Below are 27,613 nucleotides of genomic sequence, written 5' to 3'. Positions count from 1 at the left end.
AGCACATATAATGACACTGTCATGATTGCTGGCTAATATCATAACTGGAACGCAGGGTTGTAATGACAGTGAATAGCACGTGATTTTTCGCACTAGGTATACGTTGTGGACTCTATAAGGGAGTAAGCAAAACATGTACATGTTTAGAAAGTTTTCTCGTCTTCTGGATTGTATACACGCGCGGTTGACTGCACTCGTCTTGCTTCGTGGCGTAGTTGGTTATGCGATGACATTCTGAATCAAACGATGCATTGCTTGTTGGTTTCGCACCCCGTTGAAGTCGTGTTTTTCAGTTTTGTTAAGTGAAGCAGAATTTTTCAAAAAACTTGCCTGTGCCAATCGGTTAACAAACACCGAATGCATCAAAACAAGGAAACAAGACAATTCACTCTCATTGAAATTTTCATGAGCGGGGTGATTTGGGCTATGTAAAACTAAAATGCCTGAATATGAGTCTAAAAAATAATTCAGCACACAGTACTCAGTAAGTTGTCCACTATTGATATCGACCATGCAGCAATTGTGGAATCGAATTTTCAAGTCATCAATTATCATTTACAATACACTTATTGAGGAAAGAACAAAGTCAGTCAAATTATTTCCAATGTAACCCGGTTGCACTTTGGTAGGCCCGGTTATGAAGTACATTTCCACAAAATTTCTTGACAGCATTTTAATTCAATTTATAAATTATACAAATTCACCCCAAACTAGGTTAATTTCGACGGAATCTGAAAAGCTAAAGTGAGAAGTTCTGACGAATTGAATTATGAAGTTAAACGTAAACATGTTTGATAAAAAGCCACATGACTAACTAGTTCAAGACACTAAATTGCAATCAATGAAATGCACAATTTTCAATGTAATTATGATGGAAATAGCATGATCAATTGTGGCACGGATAGAACGAACAACTGCATAATTTAAGTTGTAATAAGAAATACTTGTAATCATGTCTTCGATCAGTACAGTCTATATTTTTACAAATGTGGATTCATAAATTCCAAAATATTGATTAACTTTTGGTTTCACTATAACCCATTTGTCTTTTAAGACATCATACTTTTTAATAGCATTAGAGATATCTCCGTATCCTACTGCAAAAATCCAGTTATCAATGTGATGAGCAGAAAGAATGCTACCACCAGAAATCATAGACGACAATAAAGTCCACTGAGTTGAAGTAACATCGTAACATGATACATAGTTGACTCCGATCCCTCCGCTGCAACCACCCATCACAAATATCTTTTGGTCAACTGCAACGACACCACTATTCGACACAGAATATCTCATCGGCTCGAGATCAACCCACTCTGATGAGAATGGAGTGAATCTGCAGAATGAAGAAACTTCGACATCATCTACTATGCCTCCAATACAATAAATGGAATCACCCAATGATACAAGACTTGCATTGCAAATTGCTGTAGGTTTGTTTTCTAATTGAAACCATTCATTTAAGGAAGAAGTAAATGTTTCCACATCATTTGTTGCTTTGGGAGAAGTTCCTCCAACAACAAATATTGACCCTGACCAAGAAACAGAGCGAGGATATCTTCCATGGTTAAAAATCATATCTTTCATTCTTTCCCATTTTGAATTTTTACTTCGGCAATCGAGTCGGTGAACAGATTTTTTGCGACATAAAACATAAATGTACGAGTCGAGAGATATCGTCTCAAAATGCTTCAAATGCTTGAACTTTTCATCATGGAACTTCTCTACTTTCTCGGTTACTGGATCAAGGGTTCGGATACGATTCCTGGTAATATCAAAAAGAATTATCAATTTATCATTATCTTCTTTTGCCTTGACCAAAGATTTCAGAAAATGTTGATTGATTAACTTGTACAACTCAAGATCATTGCTTATACGGGGATGAGTTTCTAAAATGTGTTGCAAATATACCGGCGAGATTTGATCAAGCTTGATTACTTCGAGATATTCATGCAAATAGTCGCTTTTACTTTGGCATTTGTCGATCCACTTGAGGGATAACGTAAGTTTTTCTTCTTCGCATAATTTTGGTTTTCCCGACTTCATAAGACTGAGAAGGTCATTTTTTTCAACGCTTCCAAATCCATCTTCGTTTGCAATTTCCATGATGTGTTCTTGTAAAAATATTCTGCATCTCGAAGAAACATCCGTCAGTCCGTAAATATCACCAACATTTCTCGTCGAGAAGTAATTCTCAACGGTAATTGATTCCGCCAAAAGACGGGAGACAGCTTGCTTTACATCTTCCAACTGCATCATGATTGCGATGTGAAGCAGCCCAATGATTTTTCCATCAGGAATGTAAAATTTCGCGGAATATATGAAATCGATGCAATTTTTTACGCACTGAGAATCCACATCTTTGAGAACAACTCTTCCTTCACGACTCTCTTTTGTGTCATGTTCGAGCATGGCTTTGAAATATGCGGAACCAGCCGACAATACATTTTTGTGTGTATGATAGACATCCTCTTCGACTTGAATTATGAAGTCACAGTGATCGTTATCTTGCTTCATTCGATGCAGTTCAGCCAACACAGACGCAGCGTGCTTTTCAACATCCAAACATACAAGTGAACCCATGATAGCTGAAGTGATCACTGATTAGGAAGATTCTATATAAAATAGAAGAACAGGCATAATGTTTCAAAAGTAAGTACGAATATCTACCAGTATCACATAAATTTAATCATACTGCGTAACAACAGTATTTTACTGATTAAACGACACTCGGATACATAAAACTCGGTATATGTATAAATACGGTACTATTGAGGAAAAGTCCCTTATATAGCTAAGGATACACTTGGCAAATCACTAGAGTCGGCCATCAATGCAGCTAAATTAAAATATCCATAGTACGGTACCAACATTCAGAATTTTGGTTAACAATAATGTTACACCAGCCGGTGTGACTAGTAGACGGGTAATCCTCCACCAGTGTGGCTAAATCCAAATAACCATATGTTCAGCCAAAATTGACTTTAGGCAGCCTAGTAGGACCAGATGGTCCTAACCTATCAGTGGATCCAAATTCAAATAAAATTAATCCTGATTTATTGACAGTACTAAAATCAGACCAGATGGTATGACCATATGGGCACTCCTCCATGTGATGGAAAACATAAGTAAAGAAAGTGTATAGGATTTGACATGTTGACTCATGATAGCTTGGTGTGAATCTTTCTCTTGATTCCATGATAAGCGAATCTAGAATTTTGAGAATCTCAGTCCTCACACCAGCTGTGTGGTTGAAAGAACATCAGTCCAAATCCCATAAATATAACATCTCAAAAATTTGTAAGTGCCAAGTAAGTAAGTGATTGTGAGCAGTAGTTTTAAATACGCTCTCATGGGCTGTTAAAAGCTTTAAACTCAGCCCCGCGAACGGCGTTGAGAGCTGGCTTAAGATAACTTGAGTTAGCTTAGCGCCAGAGGTGGTCAAAGTAGTCAAGAAAGCTACTCAAGTAAAAGTAGAAGTAGCGACGAAAAAATCTACTCAAGTACAAGTAGAAGTACTTCTTTCATGAGCAACCTAAAACTACTTGAAGTAGAAGTAGAATTGACTGACTTTAAAAGTACTCAAGTAAGTAAGTAGTTGTGAAAACGATCCTGATTGGATGGATTATAAAAAGGTGCAAATTGAGCTATATGTGATAGGTGACGAGCTTGATTCATATTGATGCATATCAGCAGGTATCCAATTTTCGATAGCATAAGCATTTGTCCACATCATGGGATGAAAATGATAGTATTGATAAGGAAATGCGATACTAATCTTCTGTTTTCTCAAACAACACGTTTTGGAAAATAGCATGGTATGGCGCCATCCCCCATATTATAAGGCCCGTAGTTTAGTCGAAGAGCAATATGGAGAAGTTGTATAGGATACGGTGTAAACACTTTGCGCGATTAGTAAACGTTAATAAAAAATATGGTGGACCGTAAAAATGCCATATTGTGTAGCTTTATTTCCACAAATTAAAGGCATTACTGCACTTGCTTTTATACTTCAACATGTATGTTATTCGGACAAAAGAACTGATATTAATTATAACTCAAAGTATATGATACTGGGAATTGAAAGTGAAATATAAATACTACTTCTAAAATTAGAATATGTATTTCATGTTTTTAGTCAAGAAAGTTTCAAAGGTGGTATGCTAAAACAGCTCTAAAATAAATAAATAAAAAGTCAAAGTCCACTCTTCCAGATTAGGACACGCCATGGACATATATGCTAGATTACGATATGACAAGAAAATGCTAGATTGCGAAACATCAGCTTCAAAGGTTATGATGAGCCATACATACTGTGATGAATTATTTCATATGGGTGAAGGGCGACAATGTGGCGTGAACGGAACCACGCCAACCCTCCACCTAAATTATATTCACCGATACTTTCGTGAAATCATACTGCATGGTCACTCCGTATCCACTGCGCGCGAAGCGCGACGAAAATCCAGTGCTTTAATATACTTTTATGAAAATTCAATGTTAATACTCCGTGAAAACCGCTCCGAAATTCCTTAGGCTATCTTCCTGATTGGAAGATTGAACTACTTCTACTTGACAAACTGAAAATAGCGAAAAGTAAGTAAGTAGATCACAAAATATTAGGAAGTAGAAGTAGAAGTAGCGAAAATCAGATCTACTTGAGTAAGTACCAGAAGTAGAGGAAAACTACTTGAGTACTTCGAAAAAGTAGAATACTTCGTTACTGACCACCTCTGCTTAGCGCACCTAGTTTTAAACTTCCACGTGCATCTGCTCATGACTACAGAACTCGGATTAATCAGGATATCTCTCTGTAACGTTACCGTGCAGAAAGCATGAAGAGAAATACAACTATAAATTTTTAAAAAGATGGAATATATTTTATGCATTACGTCCAGGCAGTTTCAATGGCGGTTGACGCTCAAACGCTTAAAACTAAAGTACCACTTTCTCCATATTTGAACACAGTCTGCGCGGCTGGAATGCTAGATTACGATAAAAAAGTTTCAGGCCAGATTACGATATGATAGTTCCAAACATTTATTTTGAGCCATATTGACTGTGATGAAACATGTCCTATGGGCGGCAATCAATGTTCCCTCTAATCTAAGCTGCTCACAAAAAAAGCCGAAGTGATGACATTTCTTTTAGTTGTTACACACTGTTGTCCAAGGAACCGCGCAGTGAGTCGGTGAGTGCGCACAGTCTCATAGAGAATTCGACGTGGGCGATCTAGGGGGGATGGTGCGTTCAAACGACTATATTGGAGACAAATGACCTTTTTTTAGTCAACTCACGAAAATGTAATTTCGAGACCGAGCCGAAAAGTTGTCTTTTTTTATTACAGTTTGCTTGCCGATCTTTCCGTTCCCAATATTCAAGGGGGCCGATGATCAGTGTGGACTGTGGAGCTTAGAAAGGGGGAGGTGAGTGGAAAAAGGTTGGGAACCACTGAATTAGAGGGAACATTGTCGGCAATACGGTATGAAAGAAACCACGCAACCCAAATTATATTGGCCGATACTTCCATGAAAACATACTCGTCACTTCATTTCTATTTCGTGCAGAGCACGTCCAAGATTCTGGACATTCCTCAAATTTTATGATAGTTAAATAATTGCTGGTACTCAGAGAAAAGAGTTCCTTAATTTCAGTCGAACTCTCTCTCTATTACTCAATACTTCCAATTTACAAACTGTGAATAGCAAAAAGTAAGTAAGTCACAAAATACGATAAAGTGGAAGAATCGAAACAGTAGATCTACTTGAGTTCATACTAGAAATAGAGGAAAAATACTTGAGTACTTTGAAAAAGTAAAATGACCTCATTACTGACCACCTCTGATTACGGCGATACTTTGACTCGTACTGTAGTAATACAGTTGGCTAATTAGACAACCTCTGAGACTATACAAATACATTCACCTTTGCGAACCCGCAAACCCTGAGATATTCATGTGATTTCAAATTAACGTTATGCCATTTGTGGCTTGATAAATCATATTTCTCAATATCAATAGAGTCGCCAGTATTGTCTACTACAAAAATCCATTTGCCGGTTACGTAAGCTGCAGTAGCTAAATCACGATATGTATATGTCCATGACAATGAAGTCCACCGATCTGAGTTTACATTGTAACACTCTACGTTATTGATAGTCTCATAATCATTCCAGCCACCGATCACAATTATCTCCTGATCAACTGCAACAACACCGCCGCGATTAACAGCCACAGGATATTTCACTGGTTTCAGGTCAACCCACTCTGATGAAGATTGAGTAAATTTGCAGAGTAAGGAAACTGCGAAACCATTTTGCACACCTCCGATACAGTAGACGGAATCATTTAATGCTACAAGACATGCATCGCTAGTTGCTGTACTTTTGTTTTGCAGTTGAAACCATTGATTTACTGCAGGGTCAAATCTTTCGACATAATTTGTTTCTGTGCCATAACTTCCTCCAATGACAAATATGGATCCGGACAATGACACAGAGCAAGGTAACTGCCCATGGTCTCAAATCATTCCTTCCATCTTTTGCCATTCTGAATTTTTTCTTTGAAAATTGAGTCGATGAACTGAATTATTTATGCAGAAAATGTAAATATACGAGTCTAGTAAAATCGTTTCAAATCCTTGAAAATGCGTAAACTTGGCATTTTGTAACTTACTTGTTTTCTCAGATATCGGATTAAAGGATCGGATGCAATCTCCTTCCCAATCAAAAAGAATTAATGATTTATTTTGATTTACAGCTTCATCTGACCCTCCAATAACATGATTTCTGATCAGCTCGTGTGACTTGCAGTCATTTCTGATGATGGGGTGAGTTTCCAGATGTTGCAAAAATGTCGGAGATATTCTATAGAAGTCAATCGATTCGAGACATTCATACAAATATTTTTAAAAGTTTCACATCCCTCGATCCACTTGAGCGATAACTCTACTTTTTCTTCTTCCCATAATTCCGTTGCTGTCGACTTCAAAACGCTAATAAAGTCATTTTCTTCCATGCTTCCAAATCCAGCTTGGTTTGCGATTTCCATAATATTCTGTTGTAAAAATATTGTGCATCTATAAGAGACATTGACTAGTCCATAAATATCACCAACATTTCTTGTAGAGAAGTAATTCTCAACAGTAATTGATTCCTCCAAAATATTGGATACAGCATTCTTTACATCTTCCAACTGCATCATGACTACGACGTGAAGAAGTTCAATTATTTTTCCATCAGGAATCTCAAACTTACTGGAATATATAGAATCGATGCAATTTTTCACGCAGTTGGAATCAACATCTTTTAAAACAACTCTTCCTTCGCGACTCCCTTTTGTATCATTCTTCAACATGGCTTGGAAATAATCCGAACCAGCCGACAATACATTTTTGTGGGTGTGATAGACATCATTTTCGACTTGAACTATGAAATCACAATGATCCTTATCTTTCTTCATTCGATATAATTCCTCCACCATCTTCAGTGCTCGTTTCTCCACATCTAGACGAACAACCTGCACCATGATCACCAATCACTCGTACGCGATATATGGAGATTAGTATTGTTCTGAAAGTAAACATGATTATAAATTAAAGGATATTGTATCATATGAAGTCAGAATACATACAAAGCATTTATGTTGATAGAGTTACCCGCATTCATACACTACAAGTAAACAAATACATTAATATTAATCAGTGTTGTGGTGACTTAAGTCATGACTTGACTCGAGTCAGTTTGCAAAAATGACTCAACCTGACCCAACGTTTTAGAAATGAGGATTGACTAGTGATTCGAAGGGAAATCTACCAGTCATTCTCAAATCATCAAGTGATCAGTATCAAATAAATCGCTTCATCCCACACAAGTCTCGATTGTTATTGATACGCTGGTGTCACCTAGTAATACCAAATTGAATTCAACTTTGCAGGATTGTTAGTACTCTACCTCGAGTGAGACACAGCCTTGTAATGACTTTGCTTGCTTTTTATAGGCTCATGTCATATTGCACTCTTTCATAGTCTGCCAGACTGGAAACGGTGGTAGGTAGTGCACCGATAAAGCAATAGTTAGTTTTTTCAGGAAAATTATCATTTAGAGACAATATTCTGTCAGATTACGTCAATTAACACCCCCCTCACTTAAGCTACAGAAAGAGTCAAATGACACTTATCTCATTACCGATGATTAGTGGGATCAACTTTAACACGCTTTCCGACCCTTCAAAACTATAAAAGTGAGATGGACCCCTGACTCGGAGCCTTGTGACTTGTTTACAACCCTGGCAGAAACCAAGGCGCTTCTTCGTTATACGATCAGAGAGAGTGAGTGCTCCCCATGGTACCTATAAACAATGTTCCCATTGAACATGATACAATGTGACGTGTTTCACATGATATCAAGCTGTGCTGCCCCTGAACTCGGAAGCGTGGAACAGTATCTCACCGGCTATCGTACAGTCGTCGAGCATGTCAACATTTAAGTCGAAATACAAGCAATTTCTGCTGAACGAATACTAGTCAGCCCTCGCCATTTACCGGACCACGACTTGATTTAGCCTTCTGTCACTTGGCACTTTATATTATCTTCTTTTACTTTCATTCAGTATGCCTGCGTCCTCTTTACATCGCCTAGGCCAGGGGTTCTCAGCCGTCCTTTGCCAATGGCCCATTTTCCGGTTTGAAAATGTTCTGTGGCCCACCCCTTATCCTAGAGTTATAGTCCCGTCCAAGGCGTGGTCATCGCTGGCGCCGATATGCCTATTTCTCTAAAATCTGCGCATTTATCTCTTTCTGATCATTACAAATGTAGACCGTCAAAGCGATGAAATCGTACGAAGCGCGACGAAAATTTTCAAGTTGACTAAATTTCCCCCAACAAACAAACGACCAAAGAAATTTGGGCCTCTTTGAGCTCCCCCAATTGGTTACGGTCCTGGTAGATCGCATAAGTTTTGTGTACATTAATGTGGCCGCTGTTCTACTCACGTCGCGAAACCCAATAATCTGATCTTCACATCAACTGTGTGATTGCGGTTATACTTCCACTGTGGTGCGGATTGGGGCTGGGCCAGCTTCAAACAATTCTTTGGTGAAAGAATATTTCAATGTTCAAGCTGTACAATGTACATATAGTATGTCCTGTATCTACTTAAGTGGCGATGTCAGAACATTCAATCCAATGGTACAATCATTTCATTTGATTCTTACATTATGTACAATGATTTCAAGGCCGGAAATTTTAAACCGACTCCAAACATTAATGCACGCACTTCTCTAAATCCTTAATACATTACGATTCGTTGCGGTGGTGCCGTATACTTCGATAGGAAGTTGAATTGATAATAAATTACGATTATGGCTATTTTTATACTACAATAATACGACCTGCCAAGGTACCGTAAGTCTATATCAACTACACTTCTGTCCGAGTTTAATGCGCACCCCTTTCAACGGCATACGGCCTGCTGGAATACTTGATCACTTCAGCACTAACTTGCCGTTAGCCGTAGGTTGACGTAGCCGGGGGATAAAAGCCTCCGTTTCCCCTCCCATTTTCGACTTGTAGATTGTGACTCCATGCGTGCCATTACGTCCCATCAGAGTCGGATGAAAAACGTAAGGTAGCCTACGTATAATTTGATAATATGAATATATTTTTGAGCGAATAACATAACAAATACACCCAAATTTTCACTAGTTCTACAATATTCCAAATAGCTCTGTGGCCCACCTCAAATGCTCCTGTGGCCCACCAGTGGGCCATGGCCCACCCTTTGAGAACCCCTGGCCTAGGCCCAGGTGGGTGTCTGATCTTAAGACTACTCCTAGCCGTTTCCAGGGTCGTGACCAAGTCAGAAGGTTCCTAGTCGCAGGTCAATCTCTCAAGAATTCACTAGCGGCTCAAGTCCGAGTCACTCTATCTGTCACAGTATTGTTGCATATATACCATATTGTGTGATTGAATCACTGAATTTAATTAGTTTAATTAATCAGCCGACATAACTAGCGATCGTGTGAGCAATGCCGAACTTCCAATACGACGCTAATGTATCTTTACAGCATAATGACTATGCGAAATACGAGTAAAATCACTTTCGCACTGTGTTCATTGAATATAAAAATAAGTATTTTGGTTATCGTCATTCATACTCTAATCCTTGCTGCTTCTCATTTGCTTGAATCTCCATGCCCATCACCAGATCTCTCAGCAGCGACTCACAGAAAGAGGGTACTGGCGAGAATCGAACCCAGGTCGCCTGCGTAGAAAAAAATATCGAGTTCAGGGGCAGCACAGCTTGATATCATGTGAAACACGTCACATTGTATCATGTTCAATGGGAACATTGTTCATAGGTGCCATGGGGAGCACTCACTCTCTCTGATCGTATAACGAAGAAGCGCCGAAACCAATGCGATCTTCGAGCTCACCGTCCCTAATGTACCATAAAATCGTTCTCACCTACCATAATGAATTTTCGTTTTTTTCCAGTGTAATAGGCGTATACTCAATATATTTCCAAGTATAGGCCTTATCCGAAAGGGATCTTCTATAAGTGCAGCAACTCATCATCATGAGGTCGCTAATCCTTTCATCCAACAAAATAGTTAGAACCCAACTAGACACAATTGACATAATGCCGTTAGAGACATGTGCGAACAAGAACAACTTTTGACTGTAACATCCTTGTTGTTGTCACGAACAGAAGGTTGCTTATCTTAATCTACTGCTTCAACTGAACAACAGAACCATGGAGGAAAAGCATGACCGATGATGAATGATGATTCGACCGAGGGAAATCCCTCGTATTTCCACTTATTCCCGCCATCTAGTGACGTGTGTACAATGTACAATGTACATGGTAGTGGGAGTAGGACTTTTTTCAAATCAATTTCATAATTTCGATACACCACGAAACTGCGATATTGAAAGATATTGAAAGATAGAGAGGTGTCGAAAAGACTTAAGGTAATCTTCGAAATCAGGACCCACCTGTCCTGCGCGATGCTAAAAGGAGGCAAAAATACGATCAGTTCCTCAATTTTTATAGGCCTATACAATTATTCAACAAAATTTGTTTTATTCTGCACTTATTAATAATATTGGATTAGTCGCTATAAGCCCGTCTGCAGAACTTGACTTTCTGAAACGCTAACGAGCGAGATAGTGTAATGGTGATGCGTCCATCTTCTTGATCGGTTGGTTGTTGGTTCGATCCCCGGTCATACCAAAGACTTGAAAATTGGTATCCGCAGCTATCCTGCGAGGCGCTCAGCAATCACGGATAGAATGGAAGAGAATAAAACGGGGGCACAGACTAGGTGACCGCACGGTCGTATCGTAACTCCGTAGTCCAAGCATTTGATGGTGCAGGCGAAAAAGAATATCATCTCTCTCTCTCTCTCTACCGCTACGGATCTTCGACTTCTAAACTATCCCGGGAATTCCCTAAAGCGAGACTTGTTAATGTTTGCCGCAACATGGGACATCGTAATCGTCAATGGCGTGTCGTTGTTGATCGTACGGGATATTCTTCACTTGCTACTTTAAACGCCAAGAAGTATTTATTAATCGTTTCTCAGTTCATAAAAAATTCATAGGGGGCCATAAAATAATGTAGTTTAGGGGACGTCAACCTTTCTATGTAGCCTACAACTACAGTGTGCCAAATCTTGAAATGTCATCGACTCGCGTGACTGGACGCTCGGACGGCCAATACCTATATTTGACTGTGATTCAGTGGCTTGCGGCTCTGCGCCACGGACGGAAGGCTGCTTTGAGATGGCGAAATGTGAGGTGATGACCTTTTTTTAGTCATTGCGACAAGATTTGAAGATTGGAAACTATTTGAAAATTTGTGCTGCATTTTTAACGAAAGCCATGGGCGGAAGCATATGCTCCTACACCACTGCTGTAATATTGAAGAATATTAAAGTTACAACACTATGAGTATTTCGTTTATTAGTACTGATATATACTTGAAAATGCGACCGGAAACTTTTACGAGTGATATTGACTCGTGAATCCACTGAATCGGAACCTTGTGACTTGGTTAAAAATCTGGATATTATCAAACAATGTATTTGATTACCTTTAGTTTATCAATGCAAGTTCTTTTATCACTATGCTATATGTATATCTCTGTATTTGACTGCTCATGACTCAGCATTAGTTGATATCTAATTATGTTTATTTTCTAAACAGCACAAATCTTTGTTTGCCTATACGGTATATATTCTTTACGAGTGATTGGTGATCATGGTGCAAGTTGTTTGTCAAGACGTCGAGAAACATGCAGTGAAGATGCTCGAGCACTTACATCGAATGAAACAAGATGAAGATCATTGTGATTTCATAGTTCAAGTCGGGAATGATGTCTATCACGCCCACAAAAATATGTTGTCGGCTGGTTCGGATTATTTCAGAGCTATGCTAAAGCATGACACGAAAGAAAGTCGTGAAGGAAGAATCGTTTTTAAAGATGTAGATTCCGAGTGTATGAAAAATTGCATCGATTTTATATATTCAAGTAAAGTTGAGATTCCTGACGGGAAAAACATTGAACTTCTTCACGTCGCAATCATTCTGCAGTTGGAAGACGTAAAGCATGCAATATCTGATACTTTGGCGGAATCAATCACTGTTGACAACTACTTCTCTACAAGAAATATTGCTGATATTTATGGGCTGGTCGATGTTGCTTTGAGATGCCGAATGTTTTTACAAGAAAATATCATGGAAATTGCAAGCCAAGCTGGATTTGGCAGTGTTGAAAAAGCTGACGTTTTAAGTTCTTTAAAGGTCTCAAATCGGAAGTTATTGGAAGAAGAAAAACTAGAGTTATCGCTCAGGTGGATCGAGACATGTGAAAAGAAGGAATATTTGCATGAATTTTTAGAATTGATCGAGTGTGATGGAATTCCTCCTGCATTTTTACAACAACTTCTAGAAACTTACCCTGTTATCAGAAACGACTCGCACTTGTACAAGTTGATTACCGGACATCTTCCGGAATTTTCAGTTGAACAAATTGAGAGAAAAGAATTAATGGTTATATTTGATGATTACGATAATTGTATTCTATCCCTTAATCCAAGAACAGAGAAAATAACCAAGTTTCACAACGAAAAGATGGTCAATGAAGATCGTTTCTCAATGATTTCTTATCGCCAGTATATTTATATTTTATGCGACAATAAATCAGTTCATCGACTCGATGTTGTAAGAAAAAACGCAAAATGGCAAAGGATGGAAGATATGATTTGTGACCACGGTGGGCTACCTAGCTCAGTGTTATTTTGCGCTTCCATATTTCTCATTGGAGGAAGCGAAAAATTAGTAACGGATGATGTGGAAAGATTCGACCCCTCAGTCAATCAATGGTTTCCACAGGGAAACTTGCCTACGGCAATTTGTGATGCAAGTCTTGTATCATTGAATGATTCAATCTATTGTATCGGAGGTGAAACACAAGATGGCTTTGAAGTTTCTTCATTCTACAGATTTACTCCATCCTCATTAGAGTGGGTTATCCTCGAACCAATGAGATATCCTACTTGTGGATGCGGTGCGGTTGCAATCGATCAAAAGATATTTGTGACAGGTGGGTTGAGTGGAGGATATATCAACAATGTAGAATGTTACGATGTTACTTCAGCTCAATGGACTTCATTGTCATCTATGAATTTTGATCATGGACGCAACACCGCTTATCACATCGGCAATTGGATTTTTGTACTGGATACGTTTGACTTTCAGCTTGATATCATTGAAAAATATGATTTAGTGAAGAAAAGATGGTGTAGCATCACCATGGAAGGAGATCAATCTTTCGGTATCTGTGGATCTGCAATAGTGAAGATATAGTCAGGCCTCAAGTTTACCATACCACGATCTAACATATCGAACTTGCCTTCTCTCGCATTCCACCTCTTTTTGTTGCCTGTCCTTTTGTATTATCTTCTTTCACTTTTTGTTCAGTGTGCTGCTTCCTTTTTACATCGCCCAGGCCCGGGTGGGTGTCTGATTTCAAAGACTACCCCATATCTTCGACACCTCCTCTTTTCATTGTATCACAGTCTTGTGGTGTATTGAAATTGTAATAGTAAATTGAATTGATATGGTTCTATATGACCATTAATTGTTGCCAAACATTTTCTCGTGTGCTTTGACTTTGTACATGCCCTGTGTCCTGTACAAACTTGGTCTTGGTCAGCTAAATAATCTAGTTTTCAAGACGTTTTTAGACTAAATTACAGCGAAATGCCAGTAAACTAACTCGTCAAACCGTTTTTTGCTCTAATTCTCTTCTAATTTTTAAAATGATTCTAAGCATTAATTCTAATGTAATTTCTGATTTCCCTGGAAATGCTACAGGAAAACTGTATAGTACAAAGCAACCCAAGTTTGCTGTACGAATTCAGCAATTCTAATCTAATTTGGAAGAAAGTGTGTTGCTATAATTCTACTGCTGTAATTTGCAGTTGTGCAAGTCTGGTTCTGTGATGTACTCGCCTTTGCAAATCTCCTCTCTGGATAGTGATTCTGATGTTGATGAATTAAGATGTTGGATTGTTATTGGATGTTCTACCTAAAACATAACTCTAGTGTGGAATGTTTTTTGTTCACATATGCATCCTTGAAGCCCTTCAAGCATAATAAGAAGTCTTGGACTGTGCAAGACCGACATATCAGGATTTCTTGAAATCAATCGATGTACGTTCCAAGCATTTCAGAACCTTAAACAACTTATTCGATACAACGTAGCCGACTCTTGTTGAAATGTTCACTCCTAATGAACTCATCGAGTAGTCACTGAAATTTATTGTCAATTTGTTTCATGTGAGGAATATAAATTACGAAGTCTTAACACGGTGTTGCTGGAAAATGTCACTGAAGCTTGAGACAGAGTCTTGCAACATGTTTTGGTCCTTGATTCCAAGTCAGGCTAAAGGTAGACGCCCTGGTATGATCCAATCCTGAGTTTTTAACCTAAACCGAAGATACACTCAGAGGATATACTGACTATGAAGAAATGCAATCCTTACCCGAGGATGAAGCTGCAAAATGATGTGTTCCCATGAAGTAGCTGTGAAAAATATACAATACATTGATGAGATGGTTGAACTTGATTTTTAGCCAACTCAATATTTATAGTAGTTTCTCTTGAATGATGAAACCAAAAAAGTAGGAAGAAAAAATCAAACAGAATAGAATGTATGTCTTTGCCACCGACACATGATATATACCACACAACCTGTGCATATGCATACCATGAGTCAGTGATGTGCATATGCTGCTGGACAAGGGAGGTGCAGATATACCCTTGTAAGGCTGTCGAAGTCTTGCACCACCCTTGCATGCTATCCAGGTAATGTTGAGCGCCAAGTGGGGGAGTCATGAATAGCAGTGTTACCAATAAGGTCATTGGCGTTACCTGGCCAGGGATCGATCTACCAATCAAGCAGCCGGACTTTCCACCATTACGCTATCTTGTCGGCCACTAGTAGCAGCTGGCAGATACGATCATTAATAAGTACTTCTCCTTTTCATAGTACTCCATTACTACGGTACAAATATTTGGAAAAAAACTCTCTTATTAAAGAAGTCTACAAGGTATCTATTAAATTTGACAGGCGGCTTGGTAAGATGCGGGTAAAAAGTGTGGGGTGGAGTGCTTATTTTTTCACGACACCTACACCCGAATTTATTGGAAACCAGAGAGCAATATTCATCGCATTATTTCTGTGTAAGCTTAGAAATGAGTAGGCCTACATGCGGGATGTAGGCATACGTTGGGTGAATATATTGAGTGTGCAGATGGGAAAGAGTGCAAAACGTTACAAGAGATAGCATGGGATTCAAATTGACTAATTTGACACTGAAATTTTCAACGTTTTGGACAGAATGTTTGCTATATATTAGTTACTCTGCTGCCGACTCTGAATATGTTACAGTGCTTCATAGAGGCTCACCTGAAGTCATCATGATTCTGAAAATCCTGATATCGAGATCTTGTCTTTTGGCAGGAGACAAAGCCTGAAGGAAAATCTCATATTACACGGCTGAAAAAATAGACTTCACTTCTTCACTCCAATTCTTAAATGTCACTTGGACAAAAGAACAACAAAATTTAGCAGTTGTTCCATCTTGAATACAAAAATGTTACGGAGACTCTCATTTCGTGAAGAAAATCAGGCGTATTTCACTTTGATTTACTTATTCTGTAGTTATGATGTTACAATGATGTACTCGTGTGTGTCGGCAAACATCTGCTGGATGAACCGATTTTTGCGAATAATTATCGAGACGACAGATGTGGTGTCGTCAGGAGGGGCCATTCACACTTCCATTTGGGTGCCTTGGAGTCGACTTTTATAAAAATACACCAACCAAAGTTCAACAAAAGGAGTTCGTGTACCACCTAAAAATAGTACATTGAACGCTCTCTCATTTGAAATTTCATGCTGGTGACATCATATTTTATGATACGATTGTTGATAGACAATGTTCTTTCCAATTCTCAACTAGTTGCTCACGATTACCCCTGACGAGTGTCAGCCGAAAATATCCGGGTTCATTTCAGTATGAATACACTATTCGATTGTACAATGCTGACAGTGTCATAACTATGTCAGCTTGAAATGCGCTCCGACTAAATTATATCGATTTTGTAAATATAGTTCAAGTATGCAACTAAAAGTAATAAACTTGCTGTTTTGACTTTCTGTGATGTTCAACAGTTGAAAAATTTTGACCTGCGTGGTATTTGAGGTCGAGCTATCGCGAAAGCAATGAAATAAAAATCCACCATAGTAAGAATATAACATAATTATCGTGATGAAATATAAAATAAAAAGTTTAATGGAGTCCCTGAAGCAGCCTAATTAGATTTTTAGTAAGCATTTATCAATATTGTTACTACGTTACTTAAGCCTTTCGCGGGCCGCACAAAAACGGTGTAGCTGGCCGTAATTTACATTGTTGAGCATTCCTAAGGTGATCAAATATGTATCACAGTCGCTCGATTTGGAAAATTTCACACAGTGTCCCAAAACTACTTTCTACTATACCAAATCTGAGTGTCAAAAGTAAGTAATTTTGTATAGAAACGTTTAAGTACCGGGATTAAAAATATGACTATTTCATTATGTCGTATAAGTTTGCCCTCCTTCTTCTGGAAATCGAAAATACCCTCCAAGGACACCTAAGTGTCCTCCTATTTTTGAATCGGTCCTCCTTTATAGATTTGAGAGCCAGGCTAAGGAACGGGCACAACTGAAAAACGCCATAAATGGAGCGACTTCTGCAACGGAGATTTCAGGACGAGTCATTCGAGAGTAGGTCTGAAAAATGTTCTTTTTTAGACAACACCAGAGCACTACAGTATAAAGAGGGTCATTCGGAAGTCGAGCCGAAAAAAATGACCTTTTTGTGTGGTTTTCAAAAAGTGCTTTTGTTGCCGGATGCCAAAATATGGCAACGCCAATAAGTAGTCAAAAAAGAATACATCAATTTAGAACACAATCCAAATTCTAACTTTGCAGTCACCCAATGCATTGACACTTCTTGTTACATACAGAATTAGTCTAGTTAAAGGTAGTGGCACAAATAGGCACATACTAGAATACAAAATCATTGATTGGGTGAAAACAGAAAATCAGAATTTATTGATCTTAAAGCCTAAGGTACGTCCGTCAGACAGACATCAGATGTTTGACAGATACCAACTGATCATTTGATATTGCAGTACGAATATTGTTTATGATTTAGGCTGTGATGACATCATTTAAATCAGTGCTTTCCAAACTATTGCAGTTCTCCACCCACTTTTACTTTTACTCCCCACTTTTAGTATGTTTCATTGTGCGACCCATCATGAGATATGACGGAAATATCATTTGATTTGATGAATAGTTGTGTTGTAGACAACATTGTCGGAATGAAGCAACACGGTGTGTCACCAGAAGTGTACGCACAACTTAAGTATTGTCAGCAAACAACTGCTGCTGTTGAACATTCTTTCTCCATTTCTGGCAAGCTACTTAGTAAGGACAGACACTTTCTACCCGAGAAAAGTATCTTTCGTTGTTGTACTGCAACAAATTTTAATTATTTCTACCATAATACGTGATGTAATACCGGAATTCTTCATGCGGCCAGATTTCGTAAAAATACAAGTTCTTTCATGTAAAAATTTGTCAGTTTTTAAGTCAAAAACGTTTTTCGGGCCAAACTACTTTGTAAGGACATACAGTTCCAACCAGAAATGAAGATAAGTGGTGCAATTTTAACATTGTGTGCGAAAACACCAAATTTGCATAGACCTATTGTGAGGTCTAAATTTGGTCAAAATTTATTTTAGGTAAAAAAGTGTTGAAAATTTTGATTGTTTAGGTCAAAATCTTTCGTTTTCAGGTCAAAAAAATGGTCCGTGGACATATTAGCATGCGACACAATAGCATGCGACACTTGAGCATGCGACACTTGAGCATAGCGACTTTTGGTCATGGCGACTCGTGGGCATGTAGACACATGAGCACAGAGACATATTAACATGTGGACATTAGGGTTGTCCAAAATTTGAAAAATTTCGAAAATGTTGCGTTGTAATGTCTTATTCTATAGATTATTGATTAAAAACATCAACAAGCCTGAAAGAAGCTCTCAGGAACGTCGTTAAGATTTCTTACAAAGCGTTTGAAAGTAGCCGTCTGCATGTGGGCGGGGAATCGATGAAGTGGGCGGGCAATCACGAACCTAGAATTTTGATTGGTTGGAACGTGTAATAATAAGCTACTGATTGGCTGAAATACTGATTTTGTGATCATTGCTGGTCACGATTTCGTTCTACTCTGTTGTGTTGGTTTGCAGCCATTTCTGTTCGTGGCATTGGCGATATGGTAAATTGACGTTGTTAATGCTGCCATCGACAACAGCATAACGATCCAGTAATATATTTTCTACCTGAACACTGTGTATAACAGTTTTGTTACTTCTTGCACAGGAGCTTGGCCAATTAAGATAAGAATGAACTAGATGCATGCATCGTGCTACCTTCGAGCCTTCTAAAACATACCAGTTGACAACGACTGTAACTCATAAATTGCAAACCAGTAGTCAATTTCTCCTTATGGCTTGTTATGGTAAGTCGACGTCTCTCTCTAAAACGAACGCATATTACACTTTTTATTCAAGATTTAACAAAGGCAAAAATGATATTTACAAAAGGCATCATTAAAAAGTATATCGCAGGGTCAGTGTTGCAGATCACTGGCCTTTGATAAGAGTAGACTTCCTGCTGTCTCCAAAAATCTTCCTATGCTGTTCCACAGCTTGAAGCAAACTGTCTCTTTGCTGTTCATTGTCAGTCAAGATTGCAGCATAGTCTGTGCTTAGCTTGACACCTCTTTCTGCGGCATCATTAACGACTTTGACAGAACTAACGTAGCAATTCATTTTATTGAATGAATCTGAAAAGTGCCAATCATCAACCGGTTGACGCAGCCAATCCCCAGAGCATTCAAAAACTTCAAATATGTACCACGACTGGGGCCCAATAAGGTCAGACAACGTACTGTCCTTGTTGATCTGTATAGTTGCATTCAATGAGGGTGGGCCCCTTCTGAAACTGGAAGTTCGCTCTACTTGCAGGAGCGCCTTTGCCATATTTTCCCGGGTTTCCTTGCTTTCCGTCGGTGAAAACAAGGCGTATACAGCGGTTTCCTCAACAATATACCAGTCGTGCTTCAAAAGCTTTCGTGAAGCAGCTGTGGAAACTTGCTCATCATATTCCTTATAACTCAACATGTGCTGAACGAATCTCAAGTCATTACCAGCTGCATCACGACCAATGCTTGAATCCACCCACGCAGGGATATAAAAGAGAACCAAAAATAAATTGAAGCGGCGCAGCAGTTCAACTTCTTCAGATTTGTAATCTAATTGGTCGGCCCACATGAACATCTTTTGAGCATACAGAATTGTACCCATCCATCTCGCATGGTGTGCTGCACCAGGTTTGTGATGACGTATATCTTCATCTGCACCGAGAAGAGCAAGAGCATTAGTCACACATTGCTTGTAGTCATCCCGTGTGAAAAAATCTTTTCTGTTCAACAGTAGCTTGAACTTATCAACTATCATTGCAGCTCGTTCAGCAAAACATAGAGGAATAGTCAGAGTCTTGAATTGCTGTTCCCTGTCAAGACTGCTCCAGTTCCTTTTAAGGTGGGCAAACCATGCATTCTCTGGTCCAGTTGTGGCCTTTCCAAATAAAGATTTCCAAACGTCTTTCACTACCAGCTCATACACATGGTGCCGACATGCATGGTAGAACACCTTCCTTCCTAGAAGGTCTTCAAGAATCTTTGCCGCACCCTTCTTCCAGCCGCTGTTGCTTGCTGTAGTGTCAAAAACCAAAGCTGTTACAGCATCTTTTATATTCCAACTTTCAATTATGTTGAAAGTGGTTTCTGCTTGCGTCTGACCTGCAGCATTTTGCATCTTTTGAATGCCAAGTAGTTTTCCTTCTGAGTATTGAGGATGACAAGATAGGACAATTGACAGAGCCTCATACCGATTTCCTAATCTATCCTCTGTGAGCTTTCATTCCAATGAATAGCAACATGTTGAGGTTTATTTTCTGCAAATTTTTCTGAAATATCCTTGGAAATTTCAAGACGATTTGTTTCCCTGGCTCTCTTTGTCGAAGATCTTGACAGAGAGAACATTGCTATGTCACCGCCACAAGCCGTAATAAATGCTCCGATCAGCATTGTTGTCTGTTATTTGCAATCGATCCAGAGCTTGGGACACATGGGTATTATTCATAATATTTTTAGGTGCCATCAGCTTAATGGCTGTCGAGGTGCCAAGACCAACATCAGCATCATAATCAGAACTTGAACTCAAACTATCACCCTCTTTTGAAGATGAAGAAGATGCTAAAACAACATAGTCATGTTGAATGTTTTTAACAGTTCTATCCGCCATGGTTGCTGTTTTCTTTTCGATGTCTTTAGCGAGAATCTTGTCTCTTCCCAACATTATGCATTTGCGAGATTGCTGTTGATCTTCATAGAATGCAATGTCTTCGAGCTTTCTATCATGTGATAGATAAATGTCATTTTGTATTATTGCTATCGCATCTGTACTTCCAATATCCCACAACTTGTCCAAATCTTCCGTGAATTTTTTCCTCTTACCCTTGGGATCACTTTCCCGTTTCATGGTCGCCTTCAGAAAAATATATTTTTTGTTCAGTTTTTCAAGTAATTTCACCGCATTTCCTTTAAGTATTGTGGCAATTCTCGCCATTTGCCACACTGTCATGACATCATGAACCACCACATTACATAGCTCACGAGTAGGGGTTGACTGAGGGCAATGGTCTTTCAGATGCAGAAAGTAACTCATTACTTCTCGCAAGGTTGGTAATCTCGAGCCACAGATGTAATCGCAAGCATATCCGACCAAGTAATGCTCAGATCGAGATCTTGTTCTTCTCTGTGGCAAGTGCACAGTCTTCCGCCGTTTTGCCTCTGCCATGACAGTAATATTTTTGCCTTCTATCATAAATTACAGCTACGCCTAAAACATTTAAGTAACAAGTGTTACATTACGACTATTAACTCACCAACCCACAATGCCCTTGTACATAACCACAACCACTACTAACAAAATCGACCTCATCAGAACAGAAAATGCTGCTGCAACTAAAACATTGAGCAAGGAACAAGTGTTGCATTACAACTATTGATGCATCAACCCACAATGCGCTTTACAAATTCCCGTCTCTACTAACAGACTCGACCTACGCAAAACAGAAACTACTGCTACAACTGATACATTCGAAGAACCACTGTTACATTACTACTATTGACTCATCAAACCACAACACGCTTTTACAGTATTACAGCCGTCACCAACAGACTCAGCAGCAGCAAAACCTACTCCTTCTGTCAAACACGGTGAAGCACCCAAATCAGAGCTGACAGCCGCCGTCATCATTGAAGCATAACCGATTACCCAATCAAGAATCGTGGTTTCGTCATTGCCCGCCTAGTTGCAATTTCGCCGTCGGTGGCCCGCCCAGTCTTTGGCAGCTACTTTCAAACGCTTTGTAAGAAATCTTAACGACGTTCCTGAGAGCTTCTTTCAGGCTTGTTGATGTTTTTAATCAATAATCTATAGAATAAGACATTACAACGCAGCATTTTCGAAATTTTTCAAATTTTGGACAACCCTAGTGGACATATTAGCATGGGGACACTTGAGTATTAGGGTTGTTCAAAAAAAACTTTTTTTTCCAAATCTCACTCGCCTAATGACTACATCGTCAGGTTGTCCAAGAAAACGATGCACACCAAATTTGACTCAATTCCAACCAGTCAAGGCCGTGCAATCTTGAATTGAAATTTTTAATTTATTAAAAAAAATTAAAAAAAAAAATTTCTCAAATTTTTCTGTCAACCCCATGAAATTGTTGAGCTGTCTTCAAAGACGATGCAAAACAAATTTGAGTCAATTCCGACTTGCAGAAGCGGAGTTATTCGCGTTTTTCGTTGATATTTGTCGGATTATTCTTGATCCGGGGATTATCAACGAAAAACTCAAATAGTTCCGCTTCTACTAGTCGGAATTGACTCAAATTCGTTTTGCATCGTCTTTGAAGACAGCTCAACAATTTCATGGGGTTGACAGAAAAATTTGAGAAATTTTTTTTTTAAATTTTTTTTAATAAATTAAAAATTTCAATTCAAGATTGCACGGCCTTGACTGGTTGGAATTGAGTCAAATTTGGTGTGCATCGTTTTCTTGGACAACCTGACGATTTAATCAGTAGGCGAGTGAGATTTGGAAAAAAAATTTTTTTTGAACAACCCTATTGAGTATAGGGACACACGAGCATGGATACACGCATAGGGACACATCAACATGGTGACAATTTAGTAAGTGCCACTTGAGCATGGTGACACATGAGCATGCGATACATGAGCCTTAACGACACATGAGCATGGGTACACAAGAGCATGGGCACACATGCGCATATGGACACATGGGCATGGGGACACAAGAGCAAATGTGCACATGAGCATGGGGTCACGTACGCATGAGACACTTGAGCATGCGACCCGTCTACATGCAGACACTTGAGCATGCGACCCGTCTACATGCAGACACTTGAGCATGCGACACGTGGATATGCAGACACTTGAGCATGCGACACTTGAGCATGCGTCACTTGAGAATGCGTCACTTGAGCATGCGACATTTGAGCATGCGACACTTGAGTATGTGACATTTGAGCATGCGACACTTGAGTATGTGACATTTGAGCATGCGACACTTGAGCATGCGACATTTGAGCATGCGACACTTGAGCATATTAGACTTGAGTATGCGACATTTGAGCATGCGACACTTGAGCATGTGACCATATAGATTTGTGTGAAAAGCTTTGAAAATTGCGGTAAAGCGATAAAGGTTGTCATTGCTCCACATATTGAAATCGCGTTTACACGTATCAGACGAACTAAAAGAATATATCCTTTTGTGAGACGAAAGCGATTCCAAATTCGCATTTTGACACGGGACTTATTATTTTATTTTGCGGGTCTCTTTTGATAGGGAAGTTTTACATGCCGTGGGTGGGTAGGGGGAACATTAAGGTTCGAAGTGGGTTAGGGTCCATGCTGTGGTTAAGGTATCCCAAGATTAGGGTTGGGGGTGATGGATAGTAGGGTTGGTTAGGGTTAGGGTTAAGGTATCCCACGATTAGGGTCGGGTATTAGGGTTAGGGTTATAGGGTTAAGGGTAAGGTATCCCAAGATTAGGGTTAGGGTTTGCGTTAGGGATAAGGTATCCCAATACCAGGGTTGGGGGTGATGGATATTAGGGTTGGTTAGGGTTAGGGTTGGGGTTAAGGTATCCCAAGATTAGGGTGGGGGTGATGGGTATTAGGGTATTAGGGTTTTTCATTGTGTCGCATGCTCATATGTCGGGCAACCCAAAAAAATCACCCTACTCATTATGGATGAGTTGAGACCGAATTTATGAGTGATTTGCACCTAACTGCACATAGAGGACGAATCTAAAACGCATTCCTGAACCGCTTTTTCCAAGTACAGCACTGAAAGTAGGAGTTCTAATCTAAAATCACAATTGTGATCAGAACTAAGTTATTTGAGTTTTGATTTTTTGGGTGTTTAGCAACCGAAACGTTTCGAAATACGTTGGTCCTGAGGATGGGCTATTACACCAACAATAAAATATTTCTCAATATTTTTATTGCAATTGCCGATGCCTTCGCCCGTCCCACAAATTATTGTCACGCGTCAGATGTGACCCGCTGGCTCTAGTTTGCCCACCACTTGACTTTGTAACTTTTTTCCGAGATGGATGACTTTGTTCCGAACTCTTCTATTTCTACAACTACTTACGGTTATTGACACACGTGGGATGCAACCTTCATTGTTCGAACTTTACATCTTCCTCGTCTTTCAGAAGAGACACCTGGAAATAAGAAATTGTAAATAAATGTGTCATAAAAATGAATACCTCGGATAAATGGGTTCTGATAAGGAAATTCACTGATTATTTTCATACAACTATATTCTGAATCCTCATTACTGATTGTCAATGGCTTAAGGCTATCATTCGCCTGAATCGAAAATTGTCAGACATTAATGTACGTGCCAATATGAACCAATTTTAATGTTTCAAAACAAATCATTGCGTAGACCAGTTGGTAGATAGGTAAATTGCCGGAGCCGGAGCTACTGTATGATAGCCGGAGCTGGAGCAATGCAAATTTACGGCTGCTCCAAAGCCCTGGTTATAATGACTGGAATTGCAATCAATAGGGTTCACAATCATACACAATAAGTTATAAACCTGCAACCCCGCTGACCCACGAGTCAGACAGTGGATTATGGTGAAACGATCCACAGTTTTTTGATAGTATAGATCACGTAAGTTAGGCAAAAGCAGTCACTCATGGCTTGTTCGAAAGATGTTATCTATGTCGCAGTGAATAGCACGTACTTATTCGCACTAGGTATACGTTGTGGACTCTATAAGGAAGTAAGCAAAACATGTACATGTTTAGAACAACGTTTTCTTGTCTTCTGGATTGTATACACGCGCGGTTGATTGCACTCGTCTTGCTTCGTGGCGTAGTTGGTTATGCGTTGACATTTTGAATCCAACGATGTATGCTTGTTGGTTTCGCATCCCGTTGAGGTCGTGTTTTTCAGTTTTGTAAAGTGAAGCAGAGTTTTTGAAAAAACCCGCCTGTGCCAATCGGTTAACAATCATCGAATGCATCTAAACAAGGAAACGAGACAATTCACTCTCATTGAAATTTCCATATACTGGATGATTTGGACTATTTATAACGGAAATGGCGGGATACGAGTTTAAAAAATCATTCACTATTGAGATCGGCCACGCAGGAATTGTGGAATCGAATTCTCAAGTCATCAAATATCATTTACAATACACATATTGAGTAAAGAACAAAGTAAGTCAAACTATTTCCAATGTCACCCCATTGCACTTTGGTAGGCTGGGTTATGAAGTGTATTTCCACAAAATTTCATGACAGCATTTCAATTCAATTCATAAATTATACAAATTCACCCCAAATTACGTTACGTTCGACAGAATCTGAAAAACTGAAGCGAGAAGTGGCGAATTGAATTATAAAGTTAAAAGTAAACATGGTCTGATAAAAAGCCACATAAGTAAAGTCACTATTGCAATGATTCGATACAACAAAATGAACAAATTACAATGTAATTGTGATGGAAATAGCATGATCAATTGTAGCATTGATAGAACAGACAACTGGAAAATTTAAATTGTGATAAAAAATATTTATATTCATGTCTTAGATCAGTACAGTCTATATTTTTACAAATGTGGATTCATAAATTGTAAAACATCGATCAACTTTTGGTTTCACTATAATCCAATTGTCTTTTGAGACATCATACTTTTCAATAGCATCAGAGATTTCTCCGTATCCTACTGCATAAATCCAGTTGTCAATGTGATGAGCAGAAGAAATGCCATGACCAGAAATCATAGAAGACAATAAAGTCCACTGAGCTGAAGTAACATCGTAACATGATACGTAGTCGACTTCGATCTCTCCGCTGCAACCACCCAACACAAAAATCTTTTTGTCAACTGCAACAACACCACATTCCGACACAGAATATCTCATTGGCTCGAGATCAACCCACTCTGATGAGGATGGAGTGAATCTGCAGAATGAAGAAACTTTGACACAATCTTCTCCCATACCACCAATACAATAAATGGAATCATCCAATGATACAATACTTGCATCACTAATTGCTGTAGGTTTGTTTTGCAGTTGAGACCATTGATTTAGGGAAGAAGTAAATGTTTCCACATCATTTGTTGCTTTGGGAAAACTTCCTCCAACAACAAATATTGATCCTGACCATGAAACAGATCGAGGAAATCTTCCATGGTCACAAATCATATCTTTCATTCTTTCCCATTTTGAATTTTTGCTTCGGCAATCGAGTCGATGAACAGATTTATCCTTACATAAAACATAAATGTATGAGTCCAGAAAAATTGTCTCGAAAAGTTGCAAATGCTCGAACTTTTCATCATGGAACTTCTCTACTTTCTCGGTTATTGGATTGAGGGATCGGATACAATCCTCGTCATCATCAAAAAGAATTATCAAATCACCAGAGTCAATTTCTTCTCTCGATTCCTCCAATCTTTTTGAAGCTTTCAGAAGATGTCCATTGATCAACTTGTACAATCCAAAGTTATTGCTGATAATTAGGTTTGATTCCAGAAGATGTTCTAAAAATGCTGGCGAAATTTTGTCTAACTTGATCACTTCAAGACAGTTGCGCAAATGTTTCTCATTTTCACGGTTTTTCTCGACCCAATTGAGTAATAACGTTAGCTTTTCTTCCTCGCATAATTTTGATTTTGACGTCACAAAACCTAGGATGTCCTTCTTTTTGATATTTCCAAATTCAGGTTGCATTGATATTTCCATGATCTTTTCCTGAAAAAATACTCTACATGGCGTAGAGACGGCATCCAGTCCGTACATATCGGCAGCTTGTGTTGTCGAAAAGTAATTCTCTACAGTAATTGATTGCTCCAATATATCAGATACTGCCTGTTTCACATCTTCCAGCTGCATCATGATCGCGACATGAAGAAGATCATTCATCTTGTCATCAGTCATATCAAATTTACCGGAATATATATATGAAATCGATGCAACTTTTCACACACTCGGAATCCACATCTTTGAAAACAACTTTTCCTTCACGACTCTCCTTAGTGTCTTGCTTCAACATTGTTTTGAAATAATCACAACCAGACGACAATACATTTTTGTGAGTGTAATAGACATCATCTCCTACTTGAATTATGAAATCACATTGTTCATTATCTCGCTTCATTCGATGTAATTCTTCCATCATCTTCACGGCATGTTTCTCCACACTTGGACACGCAATCTGCACCATGATTAACAACCAACTATACAATATATATCAAATTTGACCACGATTATTTATTACTTATAGTAACACTGTCA

At 38.9% G+C, this 27,613-nt stretch overlaps 3 protein-coding genes across 3 annotated transcripts; 1 reads left to right on the top strand and 2 right to left on the bottom strand.

The window, feature by feature from the left end:
* Positions 1-365: 365 nt before the first annotated feature.
* LOC145442552 (kelch-like protein 6) lies at positions 366-2,774 on the bottom strand. The gene has a single exon (XM_080320499.1). The coding sequence runs from the start codon at positions 2,581-2,583 to the stop codon at positions 973-975; it is 1,611 nt and encodes a 536-aa protein (XP_080176625.1). The 5' UTR covers positions 2,584-2,774; the 3' UTR covers positions 366-972.
* LOC145442579 (kelch repeat and BTB domain-containing protein 12-like) lies at positions 366-27,613 on the bottom strand. The gene is made up of 2 exons (XM_080320530.1): positions 25,748-27,613; positions 366-814 (listed from the first exon to the last, which is right to left on the bottom strand). The coding sequence occupies exon 1, from the start codon at positions 27,254-27,256 to the stop codon at positions 25,913-25,915; it is 1,344 nt and encodes a 447-aa protein (XP_080176656.1). The 5' UTR covers positions 27,257-27,613; the 3' UTR covers positions 366-814; positions 25,748-25,912.
* Positions 12,203-14,994, top strand: LOC145442562 (kelch-like ECH-associated protein 1A). The gene has a single exon (XM_080320509.1). It carries the CDS (start codon positions 12,262-12,264, stop codon positions 13,867-13,869), a length of 1,608 nt encoding a protein of 535 aa, XP_080176635.1. The 5' UTR covers positions 12,203-12,261; the 3' UTR covers positions 13,870-14,994.

The sequence above is a fragment of the Botryllus schlosseri genome, chromosome 1, assembly GCF_051294905.1.
Source record: "Botryllus schlosseri isolate E-star chromosome 1, Bs_hap1, whole genome shotgun sequence".
NCBI lineage: Eukaryota > Metazoa > Chordata > Ascidiacea > Stolidobranchia > Styelidae > Botryllus > Botryllus schlosseri.
Note: the sequence above shows the minus strand (reverse complement) of the source record. Positions and strands in the feature narration are given on the sequence as shown.

Excerpts from the sequence above, each read along its gene's own strand:
- LOC145442552 (XM_080320499.1), bottom strand. The coding sequence starts at position 2,583 with ATGGGTTCACTTGTATGTTTGGATGTTGAAAAGCACGCTGCGTCTGTG.
- LOC145442562 (XM_080320509.1), top strand. The coding sequence starts at position 12,262 with ATGGTGCAAGTTGTTTGTCAAGACGTCGAGAAACATGCAGTGAAGATG.
- LOC145442579 (XM_080320530.1), bottom strand. The coding sequence starts at position 27,256 with ATGACTGATGACAAGATGAATGATCTTCTTCATGTCGCGATCATGATG.